Source organism: Cydia fagiglandana, chromosome 4, assembly GCF_963556715.1.
Source record: "Cydia fagiglandana chromosome 4, ilCydFagi1.1, whole genome shotgun sequence".
Classification (NCBI taxonomy): Eukaryota; Metazoa; Arthropoda; class Insecta; order Lepidoptera; family Tortricidae; genus Cydia; species Cydia fagiglandana.
The window spans coordinates 5,629,319-5,655,860 of NC_085935.1; the positions used below are offsets into that span (position 1 = coordinate 5,629,319).

Sequence of the window (26,542 nt, forward strand, 5' to 3'; positions counted from 1 at the left end):
ATGCCGTGCCGTTAGTGTTTAAAATATATTAGCTCGACGAGCTTACGAGCCGAGCCACAAGACGCGCCGCGAGACGAGCCACGAGCCGCGAATCTAAACCGGCCATAAGCTCGACGTGCTTACGCGCTCGAGCCGAGCCACGAGACGAGAATGTAAACCGCCTATTAAGGGATTTATAGATCGTGTCATTCACGAAGACGCGTGCCTTGACTCATATTGTCATGTTATTAAAGGTTCAGGTTGATAAATCTGCGCGGCAACGTGAATGACACGAACTATATGTATATAAATTTGTTATTACTACTACTAGTCATATTTTGTTGTTGTAAATAAAAGATAAAGCAATATTAAAAACAATTTTATTAAGGTAAATGAATACATCTTACAAACAAAACAGATTGACTTAAATAACTTAATATTCAATATTTATTAAGGCGCATAAGCGTTGATATCTACTTGCACGGGTTTAGGCGCATAAGCGTTGATATCTACTTGCACGGGTTTAGAACTCCTGTCCTAGTGAATATTCCTATTATATCATATGGATAATAAAAATAAATAATTGAGTCAGTTTCGATTTTATTTTCTCCCTATAAACACAACAGATAAGCAAAAGACGCGCGCATTGGACACTGCATACAGAGGGCCTAACGCGAACTAAGTGCTGCCTCCCTGTCACACTTACGTATTCGCGGTAGGCCCTCTGCATCCGATTCGCACGTCGTGCGAGTTTGATGACACTATAATCAGGGGTTCGAAACTCTGACTTCGGCCAAACTCGGGTCCGCTCGGCTCGGCATTGATCCCAGCAATTATTAGGGTTGACACGACGTCCCTTTGCGTGCACGACCACGATAATGGCTTCAATTTTGACAACCCTAAATAGCCGAAAGAGTTAGTGCCATATATTGGATAGGGACAGCATGATTCAACCCTGAACCGCTGTCAAACTTCGGTTTTGTAGGAAGTTTCCTTGTACGGTAGTACTATTATTTATTATGTGCTATAATATGCGACGTACGGATGCAGTGTGCTATGCACCAGGTAAGTTAACCCAATGCTATGCACCAGGTAAGTTTACCCAATGCTATGCTGGTTTTCATTACACTCTGCGCCTTAAGAAATACTGATGACACCTGATTTAAACTAAATAGATGAAAACGGAATCGGAACTTTTGAGATTTAAATGAATTCAGCTATGAATATAACCATTGTGCGAGTTTTGAACAAATAGGAATAAAATTTCTTTTCTCAAAAATGGACGGCAAAGTCGACTATGCCGTCTAAAAAATAGGTCTCGAAGCGCGGAGTTTATGGTCAGTCAAAATTTAAAAACATTGCAGTCTCGATTTTGGGACTGCAATGTTGCATACAAATTCCATTATTTGTAGAGTACCAAACTTTTTAAAAGTTCAAATGGCCATATCAAATGAAGGCACAGGCCCATTAAACAGCCAAACAGATGATTAGTACCGCGACTATTTAGTTGTCTCAAATAGGTTGGCGTATTTTCGGCAGAAAAATACACTTCTATTTTTTTATTAAAAAAAGAAAAAAGCGGCAAGGGCTTTTCTCTGTGAAAATATATACGTAAGAACAAGAACGTTGCTTTTGTAAAATGTTTCTATGATATTTATGTTTCTTGCACCATTTTTGAGAAAAGCACTATATATGACTCGGCTGGAAGGCTACTTGCTGGCTTCGGATTCAATTAAACGGACTCCCAAGGTCGTCCGTTTAAAACGAATCCTCAGCCTGCAAGTAGCTACTTCCGAGCCTCGACAATAATGTACTATATTTGATCACCCACTTATCCCCGCTGGTCACTGTCTGCAATGGTAACTTATAGGTATGTGTATAAAAAACAAGGCATAATGTCAGTTGACTCAGTAAGGTAATGTACCCCCATTGGAAAACTGTGTGTCCCTTACGGCGGGATTCCACCAGTGTGCGGTGCAAGCATTATTATATTTATCCATAGACTAGGATTCCTCTACACCGAGTTTAGAGCAATTATTTCATGCAACCGATGATGCCAAAAATGCGGGGGTGCGCGGGACGAGGTGAGCGAAGTCCCGTGCCGTGATTGGTCCGTTCAAAGACACGGACGTCACACAGACACTTTCGACTCGAACATGGATTAAAATTACCGTATGCGTGGCAGAGGGGGTAGCGCGACTATGCTCAGTCTGGAGGATGTTTTGTCTGTGTATTTATCATACTGAATATGCTAGTGCCGCACACTAGTGGCATGCCGCCTTTAGAAATACAAAAAAGGGGCACTTTCACTGTCTAAGGCTTAGGGTGGTATTCCATCTGTCCAATATCTTGGTGTCATTGTCTCAATCTCTCATTAAGCATAATGTGAGACAAAATACACATTGAACGAAGAAATTGTACAGGTGGAATACCACCCACAGGAAACGTGTGTCTTTAACTTTTACTATCTTGTGTCTTCAGGTCGGCTCACTTTCCTGATATTGCTTAAACATTATAGCTGTTCAATATTAAATTATCTAAAACGTCCGGTCCGTTGTGAAATGTACTCTATGTCGAGGCAACAAGCTCCGTTTTGGCCTGATACTATCGGCGCACCATTTTAGGCATGGGCATGAGATCCGAGTCGTCTATAAAGCGATGGTTGTCTATGAAGTCTAGCAGCCGCTCCTTGGTCACGGGGTCTCGTATACTTTCGCATACGGCTGAAATGGAAAAGTTAAAAATTTATTATCGAGTTTAAGCAGGCGGGGCTCACTCCGCGATTTCGTCGCTTTGCAACAGGTAGCTACAAGTACATCCGTTCCACACCAATTTTGGTTGCTAATCATAAGCTGCGCGTGGCGCTGTCGCCACCTAGCGGCCATATCTGTCCTGATCGTAACAGACGCGTTTTGTTAGAGAGTGAGTCTTCTGTACCTAGTACTATTATTTATTCTGTGGTTTAAGGCCGGAGCACACCGGATACGTGGGCGTATTAAGCACGTACACATGCGGCAAAATGTTTGAACTGCGCACGCACACGTCACGCAAGCGGTGTGCCGTCTCTCATAAGAATCTGTATATTCGTATACAGATTCGCGTTTTAATATAACCAAGCAAAATGTGAAATGCAAATACACATTGAACAAAGAAATAGGGAATATTACGCAAAACTCTGCGTAGGGGGCGCCACTACCACTATCCATCACAATCTGGGGGCCTACCTACATAGGTCTTAAAAAATCGAAATTTCGTTATCTAAACCTCTCTGTCATTGCATTTGCGAGCGATAAAGAGGCAGATAACTAAATTTCGATTTTCGCGTTTCCCGGTAGACCCTTGCTAACAAACCGCCTTGATGCATCAATGTCATATTTTATTGTCTGTGCAAACTTGTCAAAAAACCGTTCAAGGCACTTTATACTCTATGGTTTACTAACTACCTAAGTGCTGCACTCTGGCGGCAGAAAATTGCACTAATACCCCCTATTAGGCAGGTGGAATACCACTCTTACTTACATTTGGCAGTATTATAACTGTTAGGGTAGGACTTGTCAGTCCGCTCCCTCATGAAGACCCAGCGGTTGTTCTCGTAAGTACACTCGATGATCTTGTTGTTGAGGTGTTTGATGTCCTTGGTGACTTTCATGGTGGCGAACGGCGGCTCGAGTTGGCCGACGAATAGTTGGCCAATCTTCTTTGGTAGAATGCTGAAATACATTTATATATTTTAAACTAGGTATGGTTTCAAAGCTCTTCAAGTTTTTAAGTTAATTTAGTATAATTTACACTACTAAATTTAAAAACCGGTAGGATTTTCATCTTGATATTTTGAAAAAAATATCCTACAGTTTGTCAAAATATATTGTTTTCAGTTACGTGTGGAAGACGATCGTAAAATTGCGGGGCGCTTCTGGATGACACTATAGTTCGTTTTTTTTAGCATTAGAAAGAACTTGAAAGAAGGTAAGCGATCTTGACATGTCTTTTAATGGGGTTGGCCGGTGAAAGTTTTTAGCAGATGGCGCCATCATAGCTTGCCCTGTCAGTCCATAGAATTGTGTAAAATTTTTGTTTTTTTAATACCCTGGATGCCAGCTCTTTAAGCCAAATCTCATAGAAAAAGATCTATCTATGCAAACCTTTGACAGTTGCCAACCCCATTGAAAAAAGCTTTTTAAAAATCAATAGGTAACTATTACTTATATTACTATTATTATGAAAGCCGAACAATATAAATGATCGTATTAGATTCATAATTATTACATATTTGCCGTAACTTATTTTCAAAATGTGTTTTTCAATTTAAAGACACATCAAGATTGTTTACCTTATTTCTAATGCTAAAAAAACGAACTATAGCCCAGGATAAGTGGCGTACACGAAGAGGTACAGCAGTGGGCGACTGAAGGCTAAAATGATGAATAGGACATACCCTTGGCCGCCTTCCGTGACGATCTTCAGCCTGAAGTCGACACTGTTCATGTTGCTAGGCTTCCATTTTAGCACATCCTCGCACGGTCCAGGCACGTAGGGCTGGAAATGAATTATATCAGTTATATAGTGCCTTGATTTGCTCAAATACACCACAAAATTCAAGTATTTAAGAGCCCATCAACGTGCACACTAGCGCCACTGCTAAATAATCGTGATTATTTGAATTTAACAACAGGTATTTAAAAACGGGGGCCGCTACCCACTGTATTTTGTATTTCAGTACCTTTTGAATACATCAAACTAGTTTAACTAGTTTTTATGTTGCTGGATTCGTCAATCTAATATGCGTCCAAAGTTAAAACGGCCGTTTTTCTTTTGAGTTCATAGATCGATGAATCCAGCAACATAAAAACCAGTTTGATGTATTCAAAAGGTACTTAAATACAAAATACAGTACGTAGCGACCCCCTTTTTTTAATATATTTCGTTTTATTTAAATAATTACGATTATTTAGCAATGGCGCTAGTGTGCACGTTGATGGGCTCTTAAGATACAATAAGGCCCACTTGCGCCATGCCACTATAACCCGGGGTTAAGCGATTAAACCGTTAACCCAGTGTCAAATTGTACTGGTAACCATGGAAACTTCAGGTTTAACCGGTTAACCGCAGGTTAATGAATGGTGCAAGTGAAGATAGAATATTTAAATTATAAGTCACTGGTGACCGAAGAGCTGGCGGCTTCCTCGGAAAATGTATCATCGTCACACAGCATTGCGATACAACGAGGAAATGCCAGCATCTTTGGTACAATGCCTCAAGGGCCTACTTTAGATATTAATTTAGTTTATTACTACCACTGTATGCATCTTTTATGTATTTAATTGAAATAACACATTAGATCTTCGGCTTCGGATAACAAAAAAAGTAAGGGCAAATCGCCTAGCGTGGTACGGGCATGTGATGCGGAGGGATGAAAGTCATGTGAGGAGAAAGGTATTACGAATGAATGTGGAGGGAATTACGAGGAAAGGAAAACCGAGGAAAAGGTGGATGGACTGTGTGAGATGATATGAAACGAACGCAAGTGAATGATGAAATGACGGGCGACAGGGAGATGTGGAAGAGAAAGACATGCTGCGCCGACCCCAAGTGAATGGGACAAGGGCAAGAGAATGATGATGATTAGATCTTCGGCCTATGCCTGCATATCCGCGCCAACCATAACGAAATGTATAGATAGGTATGTACATCTCCTAGAAGGTTTCAATATGACTGTTAGAATGCCTTGTTACCTCCTTAGAAGGCTGGAATATGAGTCCATCAGGCTCATGAGACAGGGTTTTAGCGAACTTCTCCCCCAATAATTGGTGCGCCATCCGAACTTCGTAGAATTGCTTTAAACGTACGCTGAACGGCTCGCGTTCGCGGTGTATCATCTTCTTCTCCATTGCTTTTAACCTGAAATTTTTATTTGTGTATACAATACAATACAAATACTCTTTATTGCACACCTCAATAAAAGAAGACAATACAAAAGAAAACAGAAATACAAGCAGAGGTAAACAACAGGCAGTCTTATCGCTAAAAAGCGATCTCTTCCAGACAACTTTTGGGTAGCGGCTTTGGGTGTATAGTTCTTTTTTTTTAGTATTAGAAAGAACTTGAAAGAAGGTAAGCGATCTTGACATGTCTTTTGATTGAAAAACGCTTTAAAAAATCAGTAACTATTACTTATGAAAGCAGAAGAGTATAAATGATGGTATTAGATTCATAATTGTTACACATTGCCGTAACTTATTTTTAAAATGTGTTTTTCAATTACGAGCAAAACATCAAGATTGTTTACCTTATTTCCAATGCTTAAAAAAACAAACTATAGTTTACAAGAGAAAATGGTATCCTGTTGTGATGTCATATTGTACCGGCTACTTCCCTCTTAAGGTCTATAAAAAGGACTTACTATACTCAAATAACTTTTAAATAATATTCTATTGGCACAAAATTGCATCTATGTTTTTTGGATTTAAAAATAAACCAATATTAATCATATTTCCGAAATAAACTCATGGCCTATCACAGGGGTCACCATTTACATTCTTCAGGGGTCCGGTTCTTAAATTAAATTGGCCATCGCGGTCCGTTTCTACTTGATTAAAAAAGCAAAAAAAATACAATGATAGAGAATGCCTTCTGGCATTAAGTTCGCCTTTTGTACAATTCTTACTGTGCAATAAAGTTGAAATAAATAAATAGGCGGTCCGGATCCGAACCGCGGTCCGCCATTTGGTGACCCCTGGCCTATCCTATCCAATAGATTCATACAAACCCTCACTCACCTAGGATTAATTATTTCATGTTCTATATAGTCCATCCGGGACGGGAAGAAAGCCTTTTTCGATATGTCCTGGTTCTCGAACCGAATAATGTCATAACACAGGTACCGGGGTATTTCTTTGCCGTCCACTTTGTCTATCACCATTTCCTAAAACATTATATAAAATATATAAACATATAAGGATAAATTATTCAATTAAATTGACAAATCACAAAATACCTACACAAACAAACACTTTTCAACACATCTAAATCTAACCTTATAAAATAACTTGCAATTAAATAAAAACTAACACAAATAGTCCCCCTGATCCGATCCCTGCGGAAGGGTGCCCATAATGGTGGCTACATTCCCCCAAATATATAAATTAAATTCAACAAAAAAATGTCTCAAATCTCAAATTAAAAAACATTTTACGTTATTGCGCTGATAAACAAACATCAAAACATTTTTGCGTAAAAATGCCTTTAATAGGTTTTCAACTTTTTACATAAGTTACAGAATAAATAATAGTACTAGGTACAGAAGACTCACTCTCTAACAAAACGCGTCTGTTACGATGAGGACAGATATGGCCGCTAGGTGGCGACAGCGCCACGCGCGGCTTATGGCTAGCCACCAAAATTGATGTGGAATGGATGTACTTTTAACTACCTGTAGCAAAGCCACGAAATCGTGGAGTGAGCCACACCTACCTAAGTCAAGTAATCAATCAAATTAATTTTTGATTTATACTTACACCATCTAGAAGGGTATCTCTCAGATGCTGCCTCAGATCTTTCCTATGAACAAAACGCAGTCCAAATACTTTGAACACGCAGTTGTCTCTGTCTATCATGTACACCTCGCCTTCTCCGTCAATTAGCATCATGTATCTGTAAAATAGTACAGCATTACAAAAAGTATCCTGAGGGCTTGTGGCGCCCCCTGGCCATCCCTAAGGTAGAACAGTATAGTTCGACTGTCTATTGTTATCCAAACGGAAACATGAGGGTTAGAAAAAACCGACCAAGTGCGAGTCGGACTCGCCCATGAAGGGTTCCGTAGCAGCAAGTAACATAATAAAATTGCGGTTTACGATTTATGACGTATTAAAAAAAACTACTTACTAGATCTCGTTCAAACCAATTTTAGGTGGAAGTTTGCATGGTAATGTGCATCATATATTTTTTTAGTTTCATCATACTCTTATTTTAGAAGTTACAGGGGGGTGGGACACACATTTTACCACTTTGGAAGTGTCACTCACGCAAACTATTCAGTTTAGAAGAAAATGATGTTAGAAACCTCAATATCATTCTTGAAGACCTATCCATAGATACCCCACACGTATGGGTTTGATGAAAAAAAAATTTTGAGTTTCAGTTCTAAGTATGGGGAACCCTAAAAATTTATTGCTTTTTTTCTATTTTTGTGTGAAAATCTTAATGTGGTTTACAGAATACATCTATTTACCAAGTTTCAACAGTATAGTGCTTATAGTTTCGGAAAAAAGTGGCTGTGACATACGGACGGACAGACAGACAAGACATGACGAATCCATAAGGGTTCCGTTTTTTGCCATTTGGCTACGGAACCCTAAAAACGACGAAATGCGCCAAGACAGTGCCTTTGACTTCTCCTGTCCTGGCCGCGTAGCCAAAATGCCAATCGCTTACGCTCCGTAGCGATCGAAACGCAACTGTCACTGTCGCGCTAATATGGAAGAGTGATAGAGAGACATAATGCTTTTCGTTGTCGAAGCGATAGCGATTGTAACCTTGGCTAGGCCGGCTGTAGGCCTAGCCTAGCACATGATTGGCGCAACAGTATCTCGTGGCGAAATAGGCTACCCGTCTTTTCCTATGTTAATAAAAGAGGGACGGGTACCTAGTCTATCTCGCCGCGTCATAATGTCGCCCGATCATGTGCTAGCCCGTCTGTGCTTCATTTAATTGTGTTAAACTGCTATGGTCATATTTTTACCTGACACCATCTGCTTTCCACGACACCCTGTACGGTTTCTCATGCAGCTTCCTCAGATTCATCACGTCCATGGAGACTGGCTGTGACCCCGGGAACCCGGTCTTGCCCCACTCGCAGAACTCCTGGGCTTTCTGCTAGTGGGACAAGACCGGGTTGGGTGTTGAACGGTTCTACCCCACGGCCGCCTGGCATGAATGTGGTTTTGTAGTAACTATTGTTTCCTATATTTACCTGACACCATCAGCCTTCCACGACACCCTGTACGGTTTCTCATGCAGCTTCCTCAGATTCATCACGTCCATGGAGACTGGCTGTGACCCCGGGAACCCGGTTTTGCCCCACTCGTAGAACTCCTGGGCTTTCTGCTAGTGGGACAAGACCGGGTTGGGTGTTGAACGGTTCTACCCCACGGCCGCCTGGCATGAATGTGGTTTTGTAGTAACTATTGTTTCCTATATTTACCTGACACCATCAGCCTTCCACGACACCCTGTACGGTTTCTCATGCAGCTTCCTCAGATTCATCACATCCATGGAGACTGGCTGTGACCCCGGGAACCCGGTCTTGCCCCACTCGCAGAACTCCTGGGCTTTCTGCTAGTGGGACAAGACCGGGTTGGGTGTTGAACGGTTCTACCCCACGGCCGCCTGGCATGAATGTGGTTTTGTAGTAACTATTGTTTCCTATATTTACCTGACACCATCAGCCTTCCACGACACCCTGTACGGTTTCTCATGCAGCTTCCTCAGATTCATCACGTCCATGGAGACTGGCTGTGACCCCGGGAACCCGGTTTTGCCCCACTCGCAGAACTCCTGGGCTTTCTGCTAGTGGGACAAGACCGGGTTGGGTGTTGAACGGTTCTACCCCACGGCCGCCTGGCATGAATGTGGTTTTGTAGTAACTATTGTTTCCTATATTTACCTGACACCATCAGCCTTCCACGACACCCTGTACGGTTTCTCATGCAGCTTCCTCAGATTCATCACGTCCATGGAGACTGGCTGTGACCCCGGGAACCCGGTTTTGCCCCACTCGTAGAACTCCTGGGCTTTCTGCTAGTGGGACAAGACCGGGTTGGGTGTTGAACGGTTCTACCCCACGGCCGCCTGGCATGAATGTGGTTTTGTAGTAACTATTGTTTCCTATATTTACCTGACACCATCAGCCTTCCACGACACCCTGTACGGTTTCTCATGCAGCTTCCTCAGATTCATCACGTCCATGGAGACCGGCTGTGACCCCGGGAACCCGGTCTTGCCCCACTCGCAGAACTCCTGGGCTTTCTGCTGGATCTCCAGCAAACGGGGTTGGGTGTTGAATGGTTCTACCCCGCGGACGCCTGGCATGAATGTGGTCTTCTTAAAGGTGGTCTCTTTGCGACCTTTCTTGGGTTTAGGTCTGTGAATGTGTGTGATTTTTATCATTAAAAAGTAAGCATAAGATTGTGTCATGGATTTAGATTAGAACCGGTGGTAGTTTTTGTAATTATAAATGCATTTTTGACTAAATAAAATTGGAAATAAAGATTTTGTATTTCACTTTCCAATAACGATATATAACGGTATTTTATGTATAATAGAATAATTAACACCTAATATCTGATCAACCTAATATCGAATAACACATTAGTTATTATCTAGAGATAATAAAAACATAAGCATATCAACTGTCAAGACTTTCATGTTAGATATTTAGTTCCTTACCTATTGTAATTAAACACGACACCAAAATAACGATATTTATAAGAATAATTAAACTACAGTTTCTATCTGTTTTGAGTTCCGTTCTGTACATCTGACTATTAAAATTACATAAAAGTACACCAAAATTACATTATTTTGATGATCGTTGTAAGTATATTAGTTGTTTTAACTGTATGCCTGTTTATTATTTAATCAATATGATCTAGATTCTTTCGTTCTTCAATATGAGAAAACTGCGTAACTTGAACAAATACGGTACGTTTTATTTATTTATTTATTTATGTTATGGAAATCCAACAGCTATCTATACAGAGTATGCCACAATAATAAGAGATGGAAAGCCATTTACAGAGAGTAAGAGAGTAATGTTGGAGTTTTATTGAGATACACAGCGTAGGTACTTTTCCGATACAAAAAATTAAATTTTCTCGCTATTTTTTAATAGCGCCCTTCTAAAAGGTTCTATGACTTTAGGACAATAGATAAAGTAGAATAGAAGTGCTTACCCCGATGCATTTTGCGAAGAGGTTGACTGGGAGTTACTCGGCGTACTGTCGTCGTAGTCTTCTCCTTCTTCCTCTGTTAGTTTGAAAAAAAAAAATCAGGAACCATCTTTACTTTCAAATAAAATAAGTAATTTTTTAGGGTTCCGTACCCAAAGGGTAAAAACAGGATCCTATTACTAAGAATCCACTGTCCGTCTGTCTATCTGTCATCAGGCTGTATCTCATGAACAGTGATAATTAGACAGACAATTTTCACACATGATGTATTTCTGTTGCAGCTATAATGGCTCCTCTACACGATGGGCCAACGCCGGCCACTCCAAGGGACGCAGCCATGCGGTAGAATGAGATAGCAATATCACTTGCTCCCTCTAACGCATAAATGCGCCCCTGGAGTGGCCGGCGTTGGCCTATCGTGTAGAGGAGCCATAACAGTAAATACTAAAAAGAACGGAGCAGTCGGTGGGCGCGTCGGACTCGCACCTGTCCGGTTTTTTTTAATCTGGCCGTTTTATTCTGACAGTTTTAGGGTTAACTTACCATCGCACCAATCGGGCCTAAGGGGAGCAGCTGGTGTATACTCCACGTCGTCGTAGCGTCTGTATAACTCTTGTAGATAGTCCTGCTTGTAAATGCCTGGAGGCCTGTTGAGGAAAGTTTTACTTATGGTTAATAAAAGAGGGCCTCTACATATTAGGTTTACATCCCACGCAAGCCTAACAAAAGACCGGGATTTATAGGCCCGTGAAATCCAAAATGTAGCTATAATAAATTAATAATTTAGCCTATATGAGGCGTGTCTCACTCCGCGATTTCGTCGCTTTGCTACAGGTAGCTAAAATACATCCGTTCGACCCCAATTTTGGGGTTTGCCATAAGCCGCGCGTGGCGCTGTCGCCACCTAGCGGCCATATCTGTCCTGATCGTAACAGACGCGTTTTGTTAGAGAGTGAGTCTTCTGCACCTAGTACTATTATTTATTCTGTGCCTATATACGTCCCACTGGGCACAGGCCTCCTCTCAAGCACGAGAGGGTTTGGGCTATAGTCCCCACGCTGGCCCAATGCGGGTTAAGGACTTCACATTTACTCATGGTTACTATACGTAAACTAATTAATGGGATAGTCACGTCTGTTGAATGCGTTGTGGGGCAAAGCAAACTCTATAATAGCGGCTTCGACGCTGCAGTTAAACTGCTCCAACAATAGGATACAAGCAGAAAGCCTGTTCTGTTGAATCCATCACGTTCTGTTGAATGAATCAATCCGTGGCTCAGGAAAACACTAATAAATGATCTTAATGAACACTGTAATCCAGTAACTTTGTCGAATTTTGTAACCTGGCTATTTTGCGTCAAATCCGGTAGTTCTGATTTTTTGCAGGCTTGCTTATGATGTTGGCCCAATGAATAATCCAAGTTTGTGACCTCTAGCGCCGAACGCAACTTTGTCAAAAATCGAATAAATCGCAATTTTTTTTAGATTTGGGCGAATATAACCCTAGAGTACTAGTTTTTGATAGTAACTTCCTAAGGCATTTTTAAAGTAGACTAAATTTGCTACAATAAGACACTAGAATTGTCTCTGTACATCTAATATTTTCCGAGATAAAGCCTTTCAAATTTTTATACATTTACATCAGTTCTTAGCTATAATATAAGGGTTAGGTAGGTAATTTATAGGGAATTCATCACCGCCACGTTCTACAAAATATAAATTTTCAATAAATTTTTTTTTCAAAATACCTAGGCATTCATACATTTTTTCATATTTTGTAGAACGTGGCGGTGATGAATTCCATATAAATTACCTACCTAACCCTTATATTATAGCTAAGAACTAAGAACTGATGTAAAATTACAAAAATTTTAAAGGCTTTATCTCGGAAAATATTAGATGTACAGAGACAATTCTAGTGTCTTACTGTAGCAAATTTAGTCTACTTTAAAAACGCCCTAGGAAGTTACTATCAAAAACTAGTGCTTTAAGGTTATAATCGCCCAAATCTAAAAAAATTGCGGTTTATTCGATTTTTGACAAAGTTGCGTTCGGCGCTCGAGGTCACAAACTTGGATTATTCATTGGGTCAACATCATAAACAAGCCTGCAAAAAATCAGAACTGCCGGATTTGACGCAAACGCAAAATGTATAATTTTACTGTATTACTGTACAACATGCCTCATCTTAGCAAAATCTATAATAGCAGCCTCCACGCTGCAGTCCAACTGCTTTACTAACTATATAGGTAGGGTTGCCATAATTAGTCGGAACTGATAAGGGACAATCGTATTCTAGCCTCTTGGGGTTCAATGTCGTAATACTAGTACAAATTACCTCCAATGAAATTTAAATCTTAATGAAATGGAATAGAGTTTCTTTTATTTCGTTTCGTTCGATTTTAAAACAAAACAAATTTGTACACGACGCGCGTCCCAGTCATCAAATGTAATTAGATAAGTAAATTCATTAAGAGATAATTTAGATTAAGATCCTAATTTGTGAATAATAAAATATTACCCTATTGTCTTTTCATTACGTAGCTCTGCTTAACGAGGGGGGCAAAGTGTGGGTCGCCGAGGACGACACACACTTTGCGCCTTTCCAATAAGTTTACTAAGATAGGCTAGGGCCTAATAAGAATAGATTAGGTAGGATAGCTTATAAGACTTGTAAGTTTAATAAAATGTATTTATAAAATAAATAAATAAGTGCCAGAGGGCCGAGGAAAGAGAGGTTCCCCAATTAGAAAGAGATAGGTAGATAGGTAACCTGCGCGCATGCGCCAATCTCTCACGATCCGCGCATGCGCGCCCCGCGGGGAGCGGGGGACGAGGCGCATAAAATAGGTGGTTATAAAAGCCGGTAGATCGCCCCGCTCCGCGTCAGTCTAGAGCCAGCAGCCGACCAGGAAACAACTAAAAGAAGAAAAAGGAACCTCTCCAACCTCGACCCTCCTGCATCTGAATAAGCCAGCTGCGTGTTTCATTCCATCCTCTGCTACCTATGAGAATTCTACAGTCCACTCTCTCCCCTCCCCTGCGCACCCCCGCTGCGACACACGAAGATAGGGCCTAACACTCACATTGTTTGGTCCTCGTCGAAGCCGGATCTCTGAAGCAAGAAGACAGCAAGATGGCGAAAACAAGAAACAACCACAGCAAAGAAGATGAAGAATCGTCAGAAAAATCTCCGGGCTCCGGGGAAACAGGCACGACATCGGGCACCGGCGCTACAGGCACGACATCGGGCACCGGCGCCACCGACACTACGTCAGGCACCGGCACCACGTCAGGCACCGGCACTACGTCGGGCACCGGCACTACGTCGGGCACCGGCACTACGTCGGGCACCGGCACTACGTCGGGCACCGGCACTACGTCGGGCACCGGCGCTACGTTGGGTTCAGCGGAGACGCTGGACACAGTTGCATCGTCGGGTACGGGCGCCATCAAGAAGACGCGTCCCAGACCAGAAAATCAACCCGGGCCGAGCAACGCCGTCCACCCCGCCGACACGTCGGGCATCAAAGCAACGCCTGCGGCCAGCCTAGCCAACACGATCGTCGAACGCAACCCCACCCAATTGATGCCACCACCGAGACAACCAGCGAAACCCGCTCGGTCACACCGATCTAAGGCCTCCAGCAAGAGACTCCTCGCGGAGTTGGAGGCCAAGGAGAGGTTGGCCGAGCTAGAGGTGAAGCGTGTACAAGCAGAAGCCAAACTAGCAAGAATACGTCAAGAAAGAATAGAACTGGTGTCATCAAGAGAGGAGTCTGAAGAAGAGGAAGAGGACCTCGCGCCGCAGCGCATCGCCGACTGGTTCAATCGCCGACCACAACAAGCGACAGAGATAGAAGAGGCCGTCCATATAGAAGAAACGCAAGAGCCCGCCGCGCGCACTACTAGACGACGCGCGCGGCCGGATACATACGAAGACACTCGTGCGATGGACGTGTCGTCGCTAACCGCCGCCCTCACAGAAGCCATTCAAGCCAGCAAGTCCTACAAGAAGTACATACCCGACTTGCCGACCTTTAGTGGCCTGTGCACCGAGTGGCTACAATTTAAGGCCGCGTACAACGAGTCCGCGCCCAGTTTCTCTGCAAGTGAAAACGTCGCCCGTATAAGAAGAAGTCTGAAAGGTGTCGCCGCGGAGGCCGTCAGCGCCCTCCTAATCAGCCAGCCACATCCCGAGGACGTCATCCGAGCACTAGAAAGAAGATACGGAAGACCAGACGCTCTACTCATCAACGAACTGGAGAAGATTAAGGGACTGCCGCGCCTCACCGACAACCCGCGCGATCTGTGCATATTCGCCAGCCGGATCGCGAACACTGTGACGACTATCGAAATATTGAAGAAACCGCAGTACCTCTACAACCCGGAGCTACTGCGGTCGATAGTCGACAAATTATCGCCGATAATTCGCAACAAATGGTACGACTACGCAGCTACGAGAGAAGAGACGCCCGAGCTCAAGAAAGTTGCCGACTTTTTGAACAATGAAGCCGACAAGTGCACACCTTACGCTCCGCCTGAGAATACGACGGAAAATAAAGAAGTAAGAAGCGCAAGAAAGAAGCCCGAGCGAACGTACGCCGCCGCGGTCGAGACGAATAAGAAGCCAAAAGAAGAGAAGCCAGCGTGCCCGCTATGTGAACACGCTACGCATCAACTGCCGTCGTGCCCGCAATTTATGAAGATCGACACGAACGAGCGCTGGGAGGTGGCCAAGAAAAACAATATCTGCTACCGGTGCCTCGTCAGCAAACATCGACGCTTCGCCTGCCGAGCGAAGCCTTGCGGCCAGCAAGGCTGCCCCATGAGACATCATCGCCTACTACACCACGAGAAGTCGTCACCCGCGGCCGCCGCTGCAGCCGCTGCCGAGCCACCCCCACCACACAAACCTGAAGAAGTCGTGGCCTCGGCAGTGAACCAGATCGCCTGCGCGACAGCACGAACAAGACGCGCCTACCTGAAGATAGTACCAGTCACACTACGCGGCCCGCGGGCGGAAGCAGACACATTCGCTCTACTCGACGAAGGCAGCACCGTGACAATTATCGACTCAGCGCTGGCGGACACACTCGGGCTCGACGGCCCCACCGAACCAATGTGGGTGCAGGGAGTAGGAGGAAAAGAGATGGAACACAATCAGAGCAGGAGGGTCGAGGTTTACATACGCAACAAGTACGGCGGGCAGGAGCAGCGCATATCAAACGCGCATACCGTCGGCAGTCTGGGCTTCACCACACAATCCATAGGTGTGAGCGAGATAGAAGGCTGCACACATCTCAGAGGACTCAAGCACAAGTTAACCTACCGCGGCGCAACCCCACAAATACTCATCGGTCAAGACAACTGGGAGCTAATCGTGTCGCGAGAAATAAGAAGAGGACGGCGCGATCAACTCGTCGCTTCAAGAACCCTACTAGGATGGGTACTCCACGGCTGTCGCACCACTAGAGCGGAGCCGATCGCGTACTGCTGTGCGCACCTCACGCGGGCCAAGTCAACTGAAGACATAGAAGAAACAATGAAGAAATATTTCGCTCTCGAGTCCCTAGCGATCGAGCCGAGGCGACCGAGCAGCGATCCCGAGCAACAAGCGCTTCGCATACTAGAGGAGAAGAGCCGCCGCTTACCCGACGGCAGGTTCGAAACGGGGCTACTGTGGCGCAATCAAGAAGAAACAATACCTAACAATCGCAACGACGCACTGAAGCGGCTACACACGCTCGAGAGGAAGCTGGATCGAGACGCCAACCTGAAACAACAATACAACGAACGCGTCAACAACCTACTTACCTCAAGTTACGCCGAGCGCGCGACCACGCCACCTAGCGGAAGGACGTGGTACCTACCTCACTTCGCCGTCTGCAACCCAGAGAAGCCGAAGATAAGACTGGTCCATGATGCTGCGGCCACCTCACACGGCCGCAGCCTCAACGACATGCTACATACGGGCCCAGACTTACTGCAATCGCTGCCCGGCGTCATCATGAAGTTTCGTCAACACGGCATCGCAGTCTCAGCTGATCTGAAAGAGATGTTTATGCAGATCAAGATACGCGAAGAGGACCGGGACGCGCTCCGCTTCCTGTGGAGGGGCGACCGCCGCGAGGGGGAACCAGAAGAATACCGCATGACTTCAGTCATATTCGGCGCGTCGTCATCGCCGTGCACCGCTCTATACATCAAAAATAGAAACGCACGAGAACACGCGACACAGTATCCGGAGGCTGCGCGAGCGATAGAGCGCAACCACTACATGGACGACTATCTCCAGAGCTTCAACACAATAGAAGAGGCGAGACAAGTAGCAAGAGACGTCGATCATGTGCACAAACAAGCCAAGTTTCAACTGCGTGGGTGGGCTACAAACGAATATGAAGCAATAAGAGACGTCGTCGGCAGCGAAGAGCGAGAGGGAAACACAGTCCCTATCGGCGGGAGCGAGATAGAAAAAACACTCGGCCTGCTGTGGGACACGAACGAAGATAGCATCCGGTTTCGCCTCAACACAAGAAGAGCTCAGCCCGAAGTGATCAATGATCTCCGGCCACCGACGAAGAGAGAGGCCCTAAGCATCATCATGTCAATATTCGACCCGCTCGGCCTAATTTCACCTATCACGACGCCGGCCAAACGAATAATGCAAGACACGTGGCAACACAACACAGGCTGGGACGAAGCTATACCAGAAGAGCTGCGCGAGCGCTGGAGCGAGTGGCTACAACAACTGCGAGATCTAGGTACCCTAAAAATACCTAGATGCTACGACGCGACGCCTGCCACCGTACGCGACCTGCACACCTTCGTCGACGCTAGTGAAGAAGCATATGCGGCCGCCGTATACTGGAGGATGACGAGGGCCGACGGGTCAGTGAAAATAGCCCTAGCCGCCGCCAAGAGCCGCGTCACACCGAGGAAGCCTATCTCCATACCTAGACTGGAGCTACAAGCGGCCGTCCTAGGCGTACGGCTAGCAAGAACAGTGATAGAAGAGCACGACTTCGAGATCGCTTCAAAAACATACTGGAGCGACTCTCGCACGGCGCTAGCATGGATACGCGCCGAGCCTCGCACATTCAAGACGTTCGTGGCCCACAGACTCGCCGAGATAGAAGATCACACTAAGAAAAACGAGTGGAGATGGGTACCGACAGCACACAACGTAGCCGACGACGCGACCCGCGCCACCCCAGCTGACTTCGATACGAGCCACAGATGGTTCGTAGGCCCGTCGTTCCTGTACAATGAAGAATCGACTTGGCCCCGTGAGAATAAAGTCGAAGTTCCCGTGACCGGTGAAGAAAAGGAGACGTGCGCCGCGATAGCTGCCGTGCCCCTAGATAAGCACGCGGCTATACCTAAGTTCGAGCGCTTCTCCAAGTGGACGCGACTACTACGAGCGACCGCGCGCGTGCTACAGTTCATCGACCTCGTGCGCCCTCGACCCCGTGAACCCGCCCGGCCCGCGACACAACTTGTCGCGGCGGCCAGGCGCAAACGAACGCGCGCAAACGAGTCACAAGACGGAGCCTGGAATAAGCGCGCCACTCACACACGCGTGCCAGCCAAGATCGCCGCCACACCGCCGCCAGAGGAGAAGAAGTACTTAGTGTTAGAAGCCAAATACCTAAGTGCCGCCGAGAAGCTGTTAATACGCGCCTCACAAGAAGATAGCTACGAGAAAGAGAGAGGGCGCATAGCGAGCGGCCGCGCGCCAGACAAGGACGACCGACTAGCCAAGCTGAGCGTATATATGGACGAAGACAACATTATACGTCTACGGGGCAGAATAGCGGCCGGCGACTTACAAGAAGAGACAGTGCGACCTATAGTGCTACACGGGAAACACCACTATACAAAGTTATATGTTTCACACGTCCACGAACAGTTACATCACGGCGGCACCGAAATAGTGGTCAACGATCTACGACAGCGCGTGCACGTAGTGAAGATAAGGCCGACAGTGAAGCAAGTGATCGCCCAGTGTCCACGGTGTCGACTGCGTCGTGCGAAGCCCGCGGCGCCATCTACGGGTGACCTGCCAGCGGCGCGCCTAGCACACCACGTTAGGCCCTTCACCTACACAGGCCTAGACTACTACGGGCCGCAAGAAGTCACAGTGGGCCGCCATAGAGAGAAGAGGTACGTCGCGCTGTTCACCTGTATGACGTCGAGGGCCGTACACCTGGAGATGGTCGTCTCGCTTAGCACCGACTCCGCCATCAACGCACTGCGCCGCTTTATTGCTCGGCGCGGGTGCCCTACAGAGCTGTGGAGCGACAACGGCACCGCCTTCAGAGGTGCCCACCGAGAGCTGGCGGAAGCGATGAGAGACGCCGCCCACGCACGCCGCATCAACTGGCGCTTTCTCCCCCCCGCCGCCCCATTCATGGCGGGCGTGTGGGAACGTATGGTGCGCACCGTCAAGGAAGCGATGAAGGCTACGCTGCACGAGAAGTACCCGAGCGACGAGACCCTACAGACCCTACTGGCGGAGGCGGAAGCGACCGTCAACTCAAGACCGCTGACCTACGTGGCCGTGAACCCAGAGGACCCGCCGGCCCTGACCCCGAACATGATCCTGTTAGGGCCGGACTGCTACTCACCTGCACCCGGCACCTTCGAGGAGAGCGACACCAACGCGCGACAACACTGGAAGCGCGCCCAGCAGCTCGCCGACACCTTCTGGCAGCGCTGGGTCCGCGAGTACGCGCCGCTACTCCAACACCGGCGGGAGCCCTACGACGAAGGAGTCGCCCCGGCCGTCGGAGACGTCGTGATCATCTGCGACTCCAACCTCCCCCGCAACACATGGCCGCGTGGGATAGTGACGCAGACGTACCCAGGCAAGGATGGCGTGGTTCGAGTCGTGGACGTCTCTACGAGCAAGGGACACGTGCTGAGGAGGCCGACCAAGAAGATCGTCGTGCTACCAGTAGGTTCGCGAAGCGACGGCGGGAGAAATGTACACGACGCGCGTCCCAGTCATCAAATGTAATTAGATAAGTAAATTCATTAAGAGATAATTTAGATTAAGATCCTAATTTGTGAATAATAAAATATTACCCTATTGTCTTTTCATTACGTAGCTCTGCTTAACGAGGGGGGCAAAGTGTGGGTCGCCGAGGACGACACACACTTTGCGCCTTTCCAATAAGTTTACTAAGATAGGCTAGGGCCTAATAAGAATAGATTAGGTAGGATAGCTTATAAGACTTGTAAGTTTAATAAAATGTATTTATAAAATAAATAAATAAGTGCCAGAGGGCCGAGGAAAGAGAGGTTCCCCAATTAGAAAGAGATAGGTAGATAGGTAACCTGCGCGCATGCGCCAATCTCTCACGATCCGCGCATGCGCGCCCCGCGGGGAGCGGGGGACGAGGCGCATAAAATAGGTGGTTATAAAAGCCGGTAGATCGCCCCGCTCCGCGTCAGTCTAGAGCCAGCAGCCGACCAGGAAACAACTAAAAGAAGAAAAAGGAACCTCTCCAACCTCGACCCTCCTGCATCTGAATAAGCCAGCTGCGTGTTTCATTCCATCCTCTGCTACCTATGAGAATTCTACAGTCCACTCTCTCCCCTCCCCTGCGCACCCCCGCTGCGACACACGAAGATAGGGCCTAACACTCACAAAATTCAACTCTATTTTCTAATACCGTTGATTCAAATTCGATTGCCAATTTTCCTTGTATGGTGGGCCGCTAGAGGCTAGAGCAGGGGTCTCCGAACTTTTTTACCTGAGGGCCATATTGCGCCTCAGAAACTTTCGCGCGGGCGGGCCCCCGAATTGTATCTGGTTGCTGCTGCCGGGACCATCGGTTTCATACTCTTCATAGTCAGGGTCACTACCCACTAGGCCAGACCGGTCGACAAAATACGGGACAAAAACGGGACCAATAAAAATAGGGGACGTGATACTTAAATACGGTGACAGTCCCGTATATACGGGACGTATGGCAACCCTAATATAGGACATAAGCAGATAGCTGGTTCTTTTGAGACCATGCAGTGGACTCCGATTACTTCCAACGGGTTCGGATTCAGGAAAACTTTCATAGATGATCTTAGTGTCATTGAACATACCTCATCTTAGCAAACTCTATGATTGCAGCCTCAACACTGCAGTCCAACTGTTCCACCATATACGACACAAGCAGAAAGCCGGTTCTGTTGAATCCATGTGTGCAGTGGACACCGATGACTTCCAGTGGGTTCTGGCTCAGGAACTTGCTTACGAGTTGGATAAACAGTCTGAAAAATATAACGACTTTAATGCACAGCATTTTAGTTAACACTGGTGCGAAATGTTTATGAGGTGAAATTTTTAATCGAGTCTTCCAGGGAAAAGTACCTATTAAAGTAATAATCAAGACTTAGTCATACCATTAAGGTTTCTAAAAAAGTTTTTTGAGTAAGTAAATGTTCTGTTCAATACTTAATCACTTCGAAAGTCCAAAATCCCCCCCCTCTAATTTTTGGACCTATAAAAATATGAAAAAATTGAGAAAATAAAGCTTTGTAAATATTTTCTATGAAAACTATTTTGAACATGATTGGTTGAGCTCTGGGGCCCACTGATTAACAGTCCGCCGGACAGTATCAGCCTGTCAGTTAGAACAAAATTTGGACAGTTCCAAACAACTGACAGGCCGATACTGTCCGGCGGACTGTTAATCAGTGGGCCCCTATATTGAGTTTCTTGTTGTTTCTGAAGAAACATCCTTTTGTTTGTATGACTGTTCTGTTTAAGTTTTATTTTATTTTATACACATGCAGCAATGTGATTGGGAGAAGCGGTGGTGGCCTAGCGGTAAGTCGCAGGCAGGCCTATGGAACTCTCCGCGCGAGGTCGGATTAATACCTACGAATGTGCTCCCGTTCACGGTAGAAAAGCAAGCCAGTTAGTTGCCACACGCGCTCACGTACGCACTTCACCGCGCGCCGCACTGTCAATTTTTACGATAGTTAAAAGCTACGTACTCGTAGTAGGTACCTACCTACTATTGAATTTCTTTAATTAAACCCGTAATGTTTATCATGTATGACAAATGTATAGTTTTAGATATCTATCTATTTGAAATAGGTAACAAATTTCTAATTTATTTTGGTAAATGTTTATTTTAACGACAGTAGGTAAGTTAACTTTACACCGGAAAGTGCCTACTCATTTTTGCTCTGGTTAACTTATAATTAATTACCTGTATTCATGGGGTTTCTATTATTTTTCTTTATTGTGTAACATTAATCTGTATCTGGTTTTAAATTACACGAAGAAACTAATTCTTGCTGGGATTATTGCGCGGTTTATAAAACGGTGTAAACACTGCGGTTACTGCAGGGACGTATGACCTTTTAAAATGACTATTTCGCAAACTCGCATAGTCGGAATACTAGGTATAATTTAAGATTTAGCTTTCCTTTTATTTCACTCCGCTGTTTAAGTAGGTATTTATTTATCATTTCTAAGCATCAGCAACCCTAGCGTTGTGCCGGTGCGCGCGGTGCGGGGAGCGGCGCGTTGAAGGTCACTCCATTGTATTTTTGTGTAGGTATCAAAACGGTAGGTATTTACGTTTTGTTTGAGAGATAAGTATCTGTTCGTAAGAACTATTATATAATCTGTGTCGCAGGTTCAAACCCCGGATCGTACCAATGAGTTTTTCGGAACTTATGTAAGACATATCATTTGATATTTACCTAGTTGCTTTTCATTGTGAGGAATCCAGACTAATCAGAATAAGGCCTAGTTTACCCTCTGGGTTGGAAGGTCAGATGGCAGTCGCTTTCGTGAAAACTAGTGCCTACGTCAATTCTTGGGATTAGTTGTCAAGCGGACTCCAGGCTCCCATGAGCAGTGGTAAAAATGCCGGGACAACACCAGGAAGAAGAAGACATGTAGCAATGTGATTTCAACAATGTCAATAATATTGCTACGAGAACCTACCTAGTTTGATCTAATGAAGGTGTCTCCCCATGTCCCCGGCAGGACATCTTTACATATTTACAGTCCATATTCTCAATCTCTGTCTTGTCATAGAACCTTGTGGTGTTAGTGAGGTCCACCCACATCCCAAGTTTTACCTGCAAAGAATAATACACTTATTAACATAGAAAGTTACCCCTTACAAGTATTTTAACCCCCTTAAAGGTGGAATTAAACAAAATCCCTATTGTGTATGGTTGTTGTATAAATAGGCTACTGAAAAAAGTCTCTTGGTGAATCAAGATGAAGTTTTAGGTCCGAGTTGATTGTAATGTAACACATAGGACTCAGCATATATATTATTTTATACAATATTCTAATTATTTATTTTCATGTAACCTTTTTATGGTTACACTTTGGGAAGAGTTTATGGAATGTAATGTAATAATCCTTTATTACAGACAGTAAATTTCATTTTTAGGGTTCCGTACCCAAAGGGTAAAACGGGACCCTATTACTAAGACTTCACTGTCCGTCCGTCCGTCCGTCCGTCAGTCCATCCGTCCGTCCGTCCGTCCGTCCGTCTGTCACCAGGCTGTATCTTACGAACCGTGATAGCTAGACAGTTGAAATTTTCACAGATGATGTATTTCTGTTGCCGCTATAACAACAAATACTAAAAATATAATAAAATAAAGATTTAAATGGGGCTCCCATACAACAAACGTGATTTTTGACCAAAGTTAAGCAACGTCGGGCGTGGTCAGTACTTGGATGGGTGACCTTTTTTTTATTTTTTTTTAGTTTTTTTTGCATTACGGTACGGAACCCTTCGTGCGCGAGTCCGACTCGCACTTGCCCGGTTTTTTCTACAGTTCTTGTGTATTTATTTCCCTGTCTGTGTGCCACTTATTGGCAAATGGCAAAAGAGTTTATGTACCTTAATATAATTCAATATGATAAAAAGACAAGTAAATATACTTGATTTATGTTAATGACTACACATCATTGTGATGTGGACATTATTATTACACATATTTGGACAGTAGCCATTTACCAAAGCTATTTTAGAATTGGTTTTCATCTTCGTCGTAATGAATAATCAAAATTCAACAGAATGCCGAGGTTAGGAAAGAATCATTTATTGATGAAAATAACATTTTTTTTTATACATAGTTTATAGGTATGACTGGAGAAATAGACAGGCTAGCGTGTGTTCTGAGTTCACTTTATCAAGGATAACACTCAACGATGAAAGTCCTATGAAAGCAGTGCTTTTAAAAAAATAAAACTAACAGCTGACGCGTCCATTCTATTTTTCATTTAGTGACTCACTTTTAAACTTTTCATGTACACAAACAGCATGTTAGGTGTGAAGCGGTTCTCCTCTGGAACTTTGTCATTGAACTGTTGTCCTAAAGGTGTCTTGAAGGCTAAAAACTTGCCAGCAACAAGCCCTGATGCTTTTCGAGGGCACTTCAACCACCTATTCGGTAAAGGCCCGGGATCCCGGTACGACATTCTGGCTTTATAAACAGTTTATCACACAGGTGAATTAGTTCAAAGTCAGTTTGGCACACATTTATGATAGGATGTGTTATTGTTTTATGTATCTTTATTTTACAGTGATTTTCCTTGAGTTTACGCGATTGGCATCGTAGAAGAACCGTCAATTTCGATTGACAGTTGTTAAGATGGGTTGCAAGCAAAATTATTTCAAACTCCATTTTGTGACATTACAGGATTATTCAAGCCATTCTAGCAGTAGTCGGAATACTCGGAACTCTAGTTGTCTTAGACCATTTTGTAAAATGAATAAAAATATATTTATTAAAATAAACTTTTGAGTTGTATATGATATCAATTTGACACTGGGTGTCAATATTTTATACGAGAATTTTCCAATGATTTTACCCTAATATAAAAAAATAATTGTACCTGGCAATGCTGTACTAGTTTTTTTTAAAATTATACTTGTTCTGGATACAAGTTATATTACAGAATAAAAATAAAGAATTGATTATAAATTTGTGGATAAAGAATAAGAAGATTTTCATTATAAATTATAATATAAAAATAAAAGCATTTCAGCACTTTCTTTTCATTATGAAGAATTTTGAGGTTATGAGGTACGTTCAAAAACTTAATTTACATTATATTTTGTATCGTTTTATTGTTTCTAAAAATATATAAAATCATATACTTTAATAAACTTATCATACAAATGCTGTACATCTCTGTTTATTTTGCTTTCTGTATGAATGTATCAGCCGAATTTGTTCATTCAAAATTGTTGTAATACCTGTCTTCTGAACATCACTTCACTATTTTTAGCAGTTGATCAAGGGTGGCAATATAGAAATAAAAGATAAACATTGTCGTTTCATTCTAATCAAGGTGAGATAAGTGAATTAGAAAGAGACAAATACTAAAAGCCATTTTTATGTTGGTTGCACTTGAAGTTGGTATTTGCCAAGAGCCTGCCATTTTGTAAGATAGAAGGGAGATAAAAAATAGTTTTATGGTGTTAAAATTTTACAAAACCTTCGTTGCCATTTATATTAAGGCCCAAAACAAATGTTTAAATGGACGCATCGTCCATTATAACTCAGGTGTCTCGGGATGACGAGCAATTAAACAATTATGGATCCGACAGAGGTAAATCTAAACCGAATTACACCTGTTACTGGCATCAAATTAGAGCGTATAGTGTTACCTATGGTGGTTTATAAATATTAGTGAGTCGTGAGCGTTATTGAAACGGTGGTTTATTGTGTGTTACATTGTTGAAAGCGAGTCGTGCGTATAGAAGTAGAGGTAAACAATTAGGATGGTTGGACGCAATAACATTCTATGGAGCAACCTTGAAAGCTTGTCTTTCCTTACAGTCCCACATAAAATTTATTGGTGCTTCCGCGTGTGCTAAGGATGTTTAGAGTGTCTAACGCGATGGTTGTTTTAGGGTCATCCCCTGGCGGGCAGCACAGTGAAGGTGATGGCACCCCAGTGTCGACACCCCTGGGCAGTAAGAAGTCCGGGGGTGGCGGATTCCTGCGGTCGCTACTGTGCTGTTGGCGCGGTGGTCGCGGGAAGGGCCCCCCTGGCAATGGCACGAACAGTGTGGACGGTAGGGCCTCGCCGCCCCTGCTCATCATGGCAGACCATGCTCCCCGACCACTGTTACCACCGATTAGACACCAGGATATGCATAAAAAGTGTATGGTGATAGACCTGGATGAGACGTTAGTGCACAGCTCTTTCAAGGTATGTTTATGTTTTATATTATTAGAATCTACTGTGATTGCTATTTGCAGCACTTGCAGCATTTGGACTAATTCATATTACTACTACCTATAAGGACTATCTATAAGCACTTTTATTCTGAGTTAGAGTATGTCTCTTAGCTCAGTGTGCCACTTGGCAAAGGCCTCCTCCAGCTCTTTCCATTGGGGTCTGTCATGGGCCACTCTTCTGTGACTTTGAGTTCATCCTCCCATCTTGTTCAAGGATCAACATATATAATCTTAGCCTAAAAAATAATTCTCTTTTCCATAAACATTACTAAAGACTGACAATCCAAATAAAATTACCATAATATTATGATAAGGTGACCTTTTCTCACCTAATGATGTTTTGATGTGTTTGTTATCATGTCAATCTCAGTCATA

The 26,542-nt window shown here is 44.2% G+C and overlaps 2 protein-coding genes across 3 annotated transcripts in view; one reads left to right on the forward strand and one right to left on the reverse strand.

Annotated features, from left to right (window-relative positions):
- Positions 1–343: 343 nt before the first annotated feature.
- LOC134663512 (mRNA-capping enzyme) lies at positions 344–24,558 on the reverse strand. The gene is made up of 12 exons (XM_063519900.1): positions 24,210–24,558; positions 22,896–23,032; positions 21,035–21,202; positions 11,472–11,575; positions 10,932–11,004; positions 9,875–10,120; positions 7,494–7,629; positions 6,756–6,901; positions 5,712–5,877; positions 4,415–4,515; positions 3,499–3,689; positions 344–2,702 (listed from the first exon to the last, which is right to left on the reverse strand). Exons 1-12 carry the CDS (start codon positions 24,393–24,395, stop codon positions 2,584–2,586), a joined length of 1,773 nt encoding a protein of 590 aa, XP_063375970.1. The 5' UTR covers positions 24,396–24,558; the 3' UTR covers positions 344–2,583.
- A 755-nt stretch (positions 24,559–25,313) lies between these two features.
- The window catches only part of LOC134663532 (carboxy-terminal domain RNA polymerase II polypeptide A small phosphatase 1), a 36,057-nt gene continuing 34,828 nt past the window's right edge, over positions 25,314–26,542 (forward strand). For both annotated transcript variants that reach the window (XR_010098150.1, XM_063519927.1), the window contains exons 1-2: positions 25,314–25,532; positions 25,837–26,138. Coding sequence is in view for 1 of the 2 variants with exons in the window: in XM_063519927.1 (XP_063375997.1) it covers positions 25,460–25,532; positions 25,837–26,138 (375 nt within the window). In the remaining variant the exon portion in view is untranslated. The remainder of the gene's footprint in view (positions 25,533–25,836; positions 26,139–26,542) is intronic.

What these genes read in the sequence shown, in the direction of transcription:
- LOC134663512 (XM_063519900.1), bottom strand. Translation starts at nt 24,395, where the DNA reads ATGTCGTACCGGGATCCCGGGCCTTTACCGAATAGGTGGTTGAAGTGC. An exon ending in TATTCCAGCCTTCTAAGGAG is followed by an intron (nt 4,516 to 5,711) that starts GTAACAAGGCAT and finishes ATTCATTTCCAG; the next exon opens with CCCTACGTGCCTGGACCGTG. An exon ending in CAGTTATAATACTGCCAAAT is followed by an intron (nt 2,703 to 3,498) that starts GTAAGTAAGAGT and finishes TTTCCATTTCAG; the next exon opens with CCGTATGCGAAAGTATACGA.